The 10607-nt window shown below is 58.2% G+C and overlaps 1 protein-coding gene across 1 annotated transcript; it reads right to left on the reverse strand.

Moving 5' to 3' along the window:
- Positions 1 to 689: 689 nt before the first annotated feature.
- Positions 690 to 9810, reverse strand: NMUR1 (neuromedin U receptor 1). The gene is given in 7 exon segments (XM_065880189.1): positions 690 to 1099; positions 3987 to 4872; positions 6503 to 6629; positions 6795 to 6861; positions 6864 to 6893; positions 6896 to 6952; positions 9672 to 9810. Coding segments are annotated over 7 exon segments (1716 nt in total).
- Between the last annotated feature and the right edge of the window lie 797 nt (positions 9811 to 10607).

Consider the following 10607-nt stretch of genomic DNA (forward strand, 5'->3'; position numbering starts at 1 on the left):
GAGGGTATCTGTTTTGTTACAAGCAGGGACTTAGGCACGCACACAGAAAACCACAGCTAAAGTGCCAAAGCGCGGCACTCTAGAATGTCACGGCCCCTTTCATTTTGCAAGCAGGGCCCGAGGCTTGTAAGGCGAGGCAGTTTGCTTGATGCCGGGACCAGGTGACCGGGGGCTCAGCTGAGACCGGAGCCAGGTGTCCTGGATCCCTGACACACCTGCCACCTAGTGGCTCCACCGGGTGGAGCTCCCAGAGCAAAACAAGCCGACTGGGGGCCAGGGAGGGGGTCGGGTCAGAATCCCAGGTGCAGGCCAAGAGCTAGAGAGGGACAGAATGGGCCAGATCTTGCAGAAGCTCTGCAAGAAATGGGAAGGAAAAGAAGGGCGCCACGGAAACACTTCAGAAACGGGCTGGGGGTGGGGGAGTCCCCAGATAGAGTCTCGCGGTGCCCAGTTATCCGACCATGATGTTCCCCTTCCAGGGGAAGGGCTGGAACTGGGGACCTGAGAGTCTGGAGGACAGACGGAAACCTTACAGTCCTTCTGATCCATGGGTGGGGCAGGATCACTGAGGTGCTGGTCAGGGTTTCTAGGCTGAAGTGGGGACGGGGCACGAAGGGGGACAGGCCACAAAGACATGCTGCAGAGGAGGCAGGTGTGGTCCCCAAAGCTGGGCGTGGCCCTCTGGCCCCTCAGGGTGAAGCTGCCTGAGGCTCCTCTCGGGAGGGGTCCGTCTCTTGCCACCCCTCTGGGCCATCATTCTCAGCCAGGGGCTGGGCCCTGCTGCGGGGGGAGCCCATGTCATACAGGGTGCTGCCCGTGGTCACCCTGCTGAGGCTGTGAGAGCTGCGGCGGGATCCGTGGCAGCGGCACCGGGTCCCCAGGCACAGGGCCTCCCGGAAGGTGTCCCGGAAGCGGCTGGACATGAGGCTGTAGAGCACAGGGTTGGCGGCCGAGCTAAAGTAGAAGAAGACGCCGGAGACGACGTGCACGTACTGGAAGGCCAGGTGCAGGCCCTCGGTCCAGTGGGACACAAGGCTCCACATGAGGCGGTCGATGTGGAACGGGGCCCAGCAGATCCCAAACACCACGACCAGGACAACTGTGGGCAGAAAGGGAGCCTGTTTTCTCCTCTCCCCTCCCACCGGCCACCCACACCCACTGTCCATCCGGAGGTTTCTGGAAGTTTGCCTGTCCTGGCCACACCCCTATAGGAGAGGCTGCTCTCGCCACTGTCACCGCCTGGGCAGTGGGCGTGCGCCCTGGACCCGGTGTGGACACCCGGGCCAAACTGGCCTGGTCCGATTCTCTCACCGTGGAACTGGACCTAAGTGACAGCTGTGTATGCTGAGCCCCAGCGTGACACAGTGCGGCTAAGGCCCACTCTGGGTGCCACTCAGGGGCCATGCCTGCTTATGCATAAGCAGAAAGGAACAGGAGGATGAGGCCCGTGGTCAGACAGCAGTAATCAGGGAGCTACAGGGAGAGCGAGACAAACACCCCCTGCCCCCACACACTTGCCTGTCTTGGCCCTAGAAGCCTTCCCAGCCCCAGCCCCCAGCTCTCCTGGGTGCCCCTGAATATCCTGCCCTGCATTACCTCCCCTTTCCTCGACAGCCCCACCCCAAGCCCCAGTAAAAGGCAGGCCAGGCCAGCCAATCCTTCACTCTTTCTCTGGAGCTTCCCTCCAGCCCTGGTTTTCACCCTACCCTCCCTGGGTCTTTGCTATCAGGTCTGTGTTGATTTTTGTTTCTTGTTTCTCATGTTTGCATCTCCAGCTCACAATCCTTCCCCTGCAGTGTCTTCCCCCTTACATTCCAGCGTGGCTTTCCTCTTAATCCCGGATTTCAATCAGAACATTGCTTACATCCCCAGCACACAGCCTGATGCACAGTAGGCCCTCAGAAAGAGAAGACAGGAGCAGGAGGGAGAGAAGAAAGCCAGAGCCCCAGGCCAGCAAGCAAGGCAGCCTTAAGGAAACACCCCACTTTCCCAGGGCGAGAGCCATCCCAGATGAGCAGACTCAGCCCGGGTAGGCAGGGCGGTAGAAGGCAGCAGAGGCAGACCCGGGCAGGTGGTCTGTAGTGCAGGAGGCAAGCACAGAGCTCCAGGTCAGTCCCATCTTAGGGGGCTGTACAAGTGACCATAGGCTCTGGGACACTGTTCTGGGGGGGGAGAGGAGTGAGTCTCTCTCTGGGAATGGGGCAGTTCCCAGTTAGCTGGCCATAATCCCATGGCTTTGACCAAGGTCTCACCAGCCCTGTCCTGCCCTGGCTCACCCCACCTACCTGATTCAGGCTCTGTGGGACAGGGCAGGATGGGGAGGGAATCAATGACTGGCTTAGCATCAGTTTGCCTGGTTTCCCCAGGGCCACTGTTTTTGAAAAAGCACCAGGCCTAGGCCACAGTAAGCTCCAGAGCCTCAAGCCAGCCGGGTGTGCCCTGGTCGGCCCCAATCCACACTTCTGCCCTGATTCTCCTGTGCTCTGTGCACAGACCCTCACAAACATGCCTCCAACCACCTCTTTTAGATCATGATCCTTCCTCTGGTCCCCAGGGAACCACAGACATGGTGTGCAGGAAATTCACCATCTTGCCTTTCCAGCACCCTGTTCCCCTTCTTTTGGGAACTTTGCTCCCCCCGGATCCCCATGTGGGTCTGTGAGGGCTGCTTACCTCAGCATCCTGCCACTCTGGCCCGGTGGCAGGCCATGACCCAAGCCCACCAATCAGAATCCTTCCCTGGGATTTTCCATAGCCACTAAGGGAAGAGGACAATTAGTTCCTCAGGAAAGGGGAACTCTGTGCCCGTGGTCCTGCCTCCCAGGCTACTTAGGGAAGGACAGAACCAAAACATATTTGGGAGCAAAGATGAGAGACCTGGAGGGTCCAGAGCCCATGAACAGCTCTGTCATCCTGGAGCCCAGCCGCACGCCTCTGCCCTGTCTGTGGTTGGTTGGTTCCATGAGCAAGGGCTGGCTTCATGGGTGCCACCTGTGTGTTTGCACAGAGCCCTGACCTTTAAACCTTCAAGACAGCAGCTCTGGGATTTCCCTGGTGGCACAGTGGTTAAGAATCCGCCTGCCAATGCAGGGGACATGGGTTCAAGCCCTGGTCTGGGAAGATCCCACATGCCATGGAGCACCTAAGCCCGCGCGCCACAACTTCTGAGCCTGCGCTCTAGAGCCCGAGAGCCACAGCTACTGAGCCCGTGCGCTGCAGCTTACTGAAGCCCACGCACCTTGAGGCCATGTTCCGCAACAAGAGAAGCCACCGCAGTGAGAAGCCCCCACACCACAACGAGGAGTGGCCCCCGCTCCCCGCAACTAGAGAAAGCCCGCGTGCAGCAATGAAGACCCAACGCAGCCAAAAATAAATATAATTAATTAATTGATTAATTAATTATTTTTAAAAAAGACAGCTGCTCTACTATTGTTGTCTTGACATTCTTTTTTTTTTTTTTTTTTTTTTGCGCTATGCGGGCCTCTCACTGCCGTGGCCTCTCCCGTTGCGGAGCACAGGCTCCGGACGCGCAGGCTCAGCAGCCATGGGTCACGGGCCAGCCACTCCGCGGCATGTGGGATCTTCCCGGACTGGGGCACGAACCCGCGTCCCCTGCATCGGCAGGCGGACTCTCAACCACTGCGCCACCAGGGAAGCCCCTGTCTTGACATTCTTAATGATTTTTTAACAGGGGACCCTGAATTTTCATTTTGCATTGGGCCCCACAAATTATGTAGCTGATCCCGCCATGAACCATTAGCATTTACCTCCGGTGTCACTTTCTCAAGGGTAATCTAGAAGAGTATACACACATGCAGTGCATGCACACACACACGGGGGGAGTGGGGGGCGGGGGGCTTACTCCACACCTCACACTCAGCCTCCATCCTAAACCGAAACACTCGGCCCTTTCCCCCAGGCCCCTGGAAGCCCCAGCCCCATACCCAGTGCCTGGCTCCGCCCCTCTTCCCAGCAGCAACACTTACACAACATCTTGGTCACCTGTGTCCGACCCCTATCCTGCAGCAGCTGGAGCCTGCGGCCGTTGCTAGTCCTGGCCCTGCCCTTAGCCTCCTGCCTGCGGATCAGCAGCTGGTCACGCCGCAGCCGCAGCCCGATGAGCAGGTAGAGCACGCTGATGGTGGCCATGGGCAGGCAGAAGAAGAGCAGCGCGGTGACCTGCACGACCAGGTTGTAGAGGGCTCTCCGGTGGACCAAGGTGCACACGGCCGAGTCGGGCACCGTGCCCCGGCAGGGCACGTCCAGCTGCCGAATGCCGTGCAGGCTGGTATTGGGCAGAGAGCAGAGCAGGGCAAGACCCCAGATGGCCCCGAGCACACGGCGCACGTGGGCGTGAGTCACTACGGACCTGACCTGCAGCGGGTGCACCACGGCCACGTAGCGCCCTATGCTCAGGGCGGTGACGTTGAGCACCGAGGCCAGGCAGACAGTCTCGAAGAGCAGCGTGCGGAAGTAGCAGCCACCGGGGCCCAGCAGGAAAGGGTAGTTGCGCCACATCTCGTAGAGCTCCAGGGGCAGACCCAGAAGCAGCACCAGCAGATCCGACACGGCCAGGCTGAAGAGGTAGTAGTTGGTGGGCGTGCGCATGGTCCGGTGGCGCAGAATGACCATGCAGGTCAGCGCGTTGCCCACGGCGCCCACCACGAAGATCAACAGGTACGTGACACAGATGGGCACGAACAGCTCCGTCTGCTGGGGCCCCAGGTACTTGAGCCTGAGCTCCTCATCAGTCAGGTTCAAGTCCTGGGGGTCAAAGGGCCCCAGGGCCCTGCTGCCATTGCAGGGCACCGGGCTCCTTGTACCCAGGGACCTGTCTCCAGGGAGGGTGGAGCAATTGAGGCAGAGAGGAGCCTGTGGAACAGAAGAGAGAGAGACACCCAGAAAAGTCACTCAGGGAATCTGGTTCTGTTGTTATTCGTCAAACCAAAGATGCCATCAACACCAAGAAGGCCGATATATCATGTGCCGCTGAGAAGGAAAAACACCGCCATCCATTGTAAGATCCATCACAATGTCATCTTAAAAATGTACATCTTAGGGACTTCCCTGGCAGTCCAGTGGTTAAGACCGTGTGCTTCCACTGCAGGAGGCACGGGTTCAATCCCTGGTTGGGGAAATAAGATCTCGCATGCCGCGCGGTGTGGCCAAAAAAAACAAGAACAGGTATATCTTTGAAATGATAAAAAGTGGGACTTCAATTTTAAATTTCACGATCTACTGAAACCTTTGAACAGTGATGGAGACTCTCAAGCATGGGCTATGCCATCAGCAGTCACCCTTTGGGTCTCTCCCCTTTCAAGTCATGGACTTTGGGAGAGACACTCAGTTTGGGCATCTGTAAAATGGGCACAATGCACAGTATCACATGGTCTTTAAGAGCAAGGTCTCTGGAAACAGCTGCCTGGATTCAAATCCAGCCTCCCCAGTTTCGAACTGTGGGACTATTTGCATGGTGACCTCTCTGTGGCTGTTCCCATATTACAAGGATCCAGGAATTTAAGACATGAAAGGTATTAACACAGGGCCTGCCTGACGCACAGAAGGGCCTGATTACGTCACCTCACTGTGAGGACTGAGTCACCGTGGGGATCAAGTAAGGCAGTGAAAGGGCCAAAAACTATGATGCTGATCCAAAAGTTGGTTCTTGTTTCTGTTTTCTATCACCTGAACTGTTTGAAGTAGGAATATTTGACACCCTTGACACTGCCAGCTCTGGGGTTCCCTCTCCTTTCTCCAGCTCCCATCTCTTTGCCAGTCCACCAGGTATAGTAGTTAAGGAACCAGGCCATGGAACTAAACAGACTGGCCTGGGGTCAAATGCTAGCTCTGCTATCCTCTTCTGTGACATGCCCTCACTGTGCCTCAGTCTCCTCACCTGTAAAATGGGTAAGTAGAGCCTACCTCATAGTTTCTGGGAAGATTAAATGAAAGAACAAAGTTCTCAGGAGTGTGCGTGACACATTTCAGGTGCTCAACTTCAATGCATAGTGACATGATCCTTATTTCCCACCTGGCAAGGGAAGGACAGTCTAAGGGACATGGGGCAGGGGTTGAACGGGATTCCACTGGGTATGTGTCTTGGTGCGAAAGATCAGGAGCTGCCCTTCTGAGCCTATTCCCCAAGCCCACCACCACCACCTCCCCTCCCTTCGGAGCAACTGCGGATTTTCAGGCTCGGCTCCTGGATCCTCTCCCCGGATTCTTTTTTCAGCTCCATTTCCTGTCCTCAGATGGGGGTTTGGGGCTCCCGTGGCCCATGTACCTGCGCACCTACCACTCGACTTTCTTTTTCAGGTCCGTCTCTCTCCTAGATCCCAAGTATTCTTAATCCTGAGTATCTTTCTCCTCACCGAAGTCTCCACCCAGAAGCCTCCCCCAGCCTCCCTGCCTCTCTTACATCTAATCCCCGCACTTTGGAATCGGGGGACATCTTCATCCACTCAAACGCTCCGCCCGCGCCCGCCGCACCCGCACTCCCTACGCCGGCTGTTGCGGGAGCCGGGTGGGGACAGAGGAGATGAGCTGGGAATGCGCAGGCGCCAACCCAGGTTCGAGAGAGGTTCCCTACTGCCCCGAGAAAGGTCGCTGCACCGGAGCCCCCAGCCCCGCGGCGTGCGTGGCCGACAAAAAGACAGAAATACCCTAGAAGGCTGCGAGTCCCCCGGGGAGGGGGGCGTCCCGACGCGCCCTCCGATCCCTACAGCCCTGGGGAGACCCTGCCCGCGCTCTTCCAGCCGCGCCCGTGCCCACGCCGGCATCCCGTTCACCTACCATGCAGTCTGCGCCCCGCGAGATCCAGGGGCCGGGAGCCCACCCGCCGAGCGTGGGGCGGGCGTCCGCGGATCTATCGACGGACAGACGCGGCGCCAGAGCGAGCCGACGGGCAGACTGAGGGCGGCCAGCGCACTAGCAGCCCGCCGGGTCGCCCCGCCTGTCAGAGGTCGGGGACGCTCTGGCCAGGACCGCCAACAGGGGGCAGTGGTGCCCCTGCAGCCCACCCGGCCGCTGAACCCAGACACGCTCGTGTGGGGCCCCCCGCAGCCACCCAAACCGTAGCAACTGTGTTTCCAAGTGTCTGATGGGGCGCTTCCAGGAACACCCTTACTTCATAGAGCCCTCACAACAACTCATTTTACAGATGAGAAAACTGAGCCTCAGAGAGATGAAGTTCGAATGATCTGGGTCTCACACCATGTCCCTGCGCTCCAGCGTGCTGACTCTTAGCTTAATCCCTTATTACGGTGTCCCTCCAGATCCCACCTCCTCCTGCCCCACGTTTCAAATGCACCTCCAAGGAGGTCCCACCAGCCCCTCCAAGTCAACAAGCCCCTAAAGGTCTCACCCCCCGCCCCCAGGCTTCACATGGGATTCCTCCCCGTCTATCTCAGTCCCAGGATCGCAGTCTCCACGCCCTCTCCCTTAACGCTCTCTCCCTTCGGGTCCTCCAGCCCCTGGGTCCAGTACTCAGCCCCCCACAGGACTGCTGCCGGAACCTCCATTCTTCCTCTTCCTGAAACCCCAACCATGGCATTCCTCTTCGTTTTTTCCCCCCCGGTACGCGGGCCTCTCACTGTTGTGGCCTCTCCCGTTGCGGAGCACAGGCCTCGGATGCGCAGGCTCAGCGGCCATGGCTCACAGGCCCATCCGCTCCGCGGCATGTGGGATCTTCCCGGACCGGGGCACGAACCCGTGTCCCCTGCATCGGCAGGCGGACTCTCAACCACTGCGCCACCAGGGAAGCCGCGGCATTCCTCTTCTTGAAAACCTTCTGTAGGGCCCCCCACTCCCTTCTGAAAAAGAACACCAAAGTCTAGTCTGGTTTCATACCTCCCCATCCCACTTGCCTTCCTGGTCCCCTGTCACTATGTTCTCCCAGCCCAAATACCCCAAATACCTCTCAACCATTCAAATGTTCCCCCTGCTCCTCTCTCCCTACCGCAGGGGGTCCACAGGAGGGAGGAGACTGTAGAGAGGGAAGAGGTCTCCTCCTCTCCCCCAAACTGTGCACTTGTTCAACCCAGCAGGGAACACCTTCCCTGCTTGGCCCGCCTCCTCCAACCAGCTCCTTAGCTAAAGTTATTTCATCAGGAACTTGCTAGGGAGCTTAGAAGCGTGGATCTCACAGGCTGAAATGCTGGCTCCTGGGGCTCTTCCCAAGGTTTGATTTACTTAGTCTCGGTGAGATCCAGAAATCCTCGTTTTTGATACACACACCCTCCAGAGAGCCCCAGGCCCCAGAATCTCGCTGTGAGAAGCACCAGGAAGGCTGCTGTGAGCTGTGTAGAGGGAAGAGACTCACCCCTCTGCGCCTTGTAGGACGTGTAACCATCCTTACCACTACTGTGTGCACGCTGTGAGACGCAGACTGCAAAGATTCAGCCCAGGGCTTGCACAGGGCCAGCACTCAAGAACGTCGGGTGGGATTATCTCTATTTAATGTTAACTGGAGGCAAAACCTTCTTCCCTCAGACTCTCGCTGCCCCACCCCCTCCCCATGAGTCACTGTCCGGGTCTTGGAGACTGGGAGTTAGACCCTGTCAGCCTCTCTGCCTTCACAGGAACTCCACATGTAAACACAGCCCCAGGCACAGAGAGGTTGCAGGCAGCACAAGGACACACGGTGCCCATGTCCCTGGGGGAAAGGATTCTGGGGTGTCCCTGAGACTTAACTACTCAGCCTCAGATGCGTGAGCCTGGCTGGATGGAAACTTCAAGATCGGGGCCGCCATCACATCAGTCGAGCAGTGAGGGGAAGACAGCCCACCATGGGGTCACAGACCGCACTTGGCACGCGATGAGCCTTGTCGACCCCTACCCCCCTCAATGGAACACACCCACGCACACCACTGTGACCACTTTGTACAGACTCTGAGGGCCCGAAACCCACTGTGGACCCTTTGGAGGCGCTCAGAGCCCAGGAAAGGATGGGGAAGGACCTTACCTCTGTCTTACAGAGGGAGAATGGCTCCCGCCTGTTAGGAATTCCTACAGCTGCCTGCATCATTCACAGCATTAGCCGCCGGCAAACACCATGTCATGCTGAAAGGGAAGCCCCCCAAAAGGAGAGGCCCAGTGGCCATCATGGCTGTAGCACTGACCAGTGCGAGGACCCTGGGGGTCCCAGCCTCCGGGCTGGAGCTTGAGAGCACCACGGCAGCATGTCCCATCAGAACCCCATGACATCTACTGCCTCCCTCTCCATTCTGAGGTGGCTTCCCCAGGGCCGTGTCCGTCTGGGGACTCCCACAAGGCTGAGGCCTGGCCTAGATGGGTGCCAGGTTTTCTGGATGTATACCTCAGTCTCCTGAGCTTAGCTGGTGGACATCTACCCAGACTTGGGTGCTAGGGGCCCAACTCCACACGACAGCAAAACTGCCAAGCGTGTGCCACTGGGACCTCCAGGAGCCGGTGGGCACACCTCCCAGGTCCCGGAGCGTGTACAGGGCTCACTGGGCCTGAGACACGTGATGAGTCCCATAGCCCTCCCCACCCTGCTGACTCCTGGGAGGTCCAGAAACCCCACCCCGCCCAGCTTTACTGCCTTCGGGCATGAGACAAGGAGGATGAGGTGAGCTTGGGGACACTGGGGCGCTGGATGGGACGGAGGGGCAGTTCTGCAGCCTGGGCAAGGGGGACAGCCCAGGACCCACCAGTAATCGGGCTCAGCAAACACGGAGAGCTGGGAACAGCAAACATCCGAGCAGGAGAGTCGCTGTGCTGACCTGGGCACTTTCCCAGGTCAGAGCCCTTTCGACCTGGCTCTGCTCGGCTGGCTCGGAGCCAGGCCATGGCCAGGAGAGAGGAGGAAAGGTCTGGGTCCCACAAGGTGGTGGGGGGCTGGGATGCACCTCGGCTTGTGTGGTCATCCGTACTGCCGAGCCCCCATACCTGGTTCCGCTCACAGAAACTGGCCTACTCCCAAGAAGAGAGACAGTAAAGGAAGGCAGGGGACAGCGGGGCCTGGATGAGAATCCCCGCTCTGCCAGAGACTGTGCACGCCAGACCACAGCTTCCTGGTCTGTAAACCAGCAAGAACAGCACCTGTCTGTCAGGGTGCTGTGAGGATTCAGCAGGATAACGTGGGTTTAAACACTTCGGTCTGACACGCTCAAGAAATGGTGGTCATAACTCTGCTCAGAATTCTCTGGGAGATACCAGAAAACTGCCAGGAGTCAGGGCTGGTATGGGAGCCGGCAGACAGAGGAGCTTCACTCAGCAGGTTGTGGGGGAAGGTCTCCAGCAAGCTGGGGCGGGAGAGCTGGCCCCAGTGGGAGGGAAGGAGAGCACAAAGCTGTGGGGAGCATGCGCAGGCCAGGCCCTGCAGCTGGACCTCGGAGACCTCCGCCTCTCCTGCCCATGAAGAGGCCCACTTGGGACCGTCCGGCCCCTTGCTGCCGAAGGGCCATGAGCTGGTTCTGAGCGACCCCAGTCTCTCAGCTTTTGATATTGGCACAATTTCACACTTCCAGAAAAGTTGAAAGAATACAACCAAGAATTCCTCTACACCCTTGACACTGATTCACCAAGTGTTAAAATTTTACATTTCTTAAATCCTTTTCTGTGTGTATGGATATGCGTGTATGCAA

The sequence above is a fragment of the Phocoena phocoena genome, chromosome 7 (assembly GCF_963924675.1).
Source record: "Phocoena phocoena chromosome 7, mPhoPho1.1, whole genome shotgun sequence".
NCBI lineage: Eukaryota > Metazoa > Chordata > Mammalia > Artiodactyla > Phocoenidae > Phocoena > Phocoena phocoena.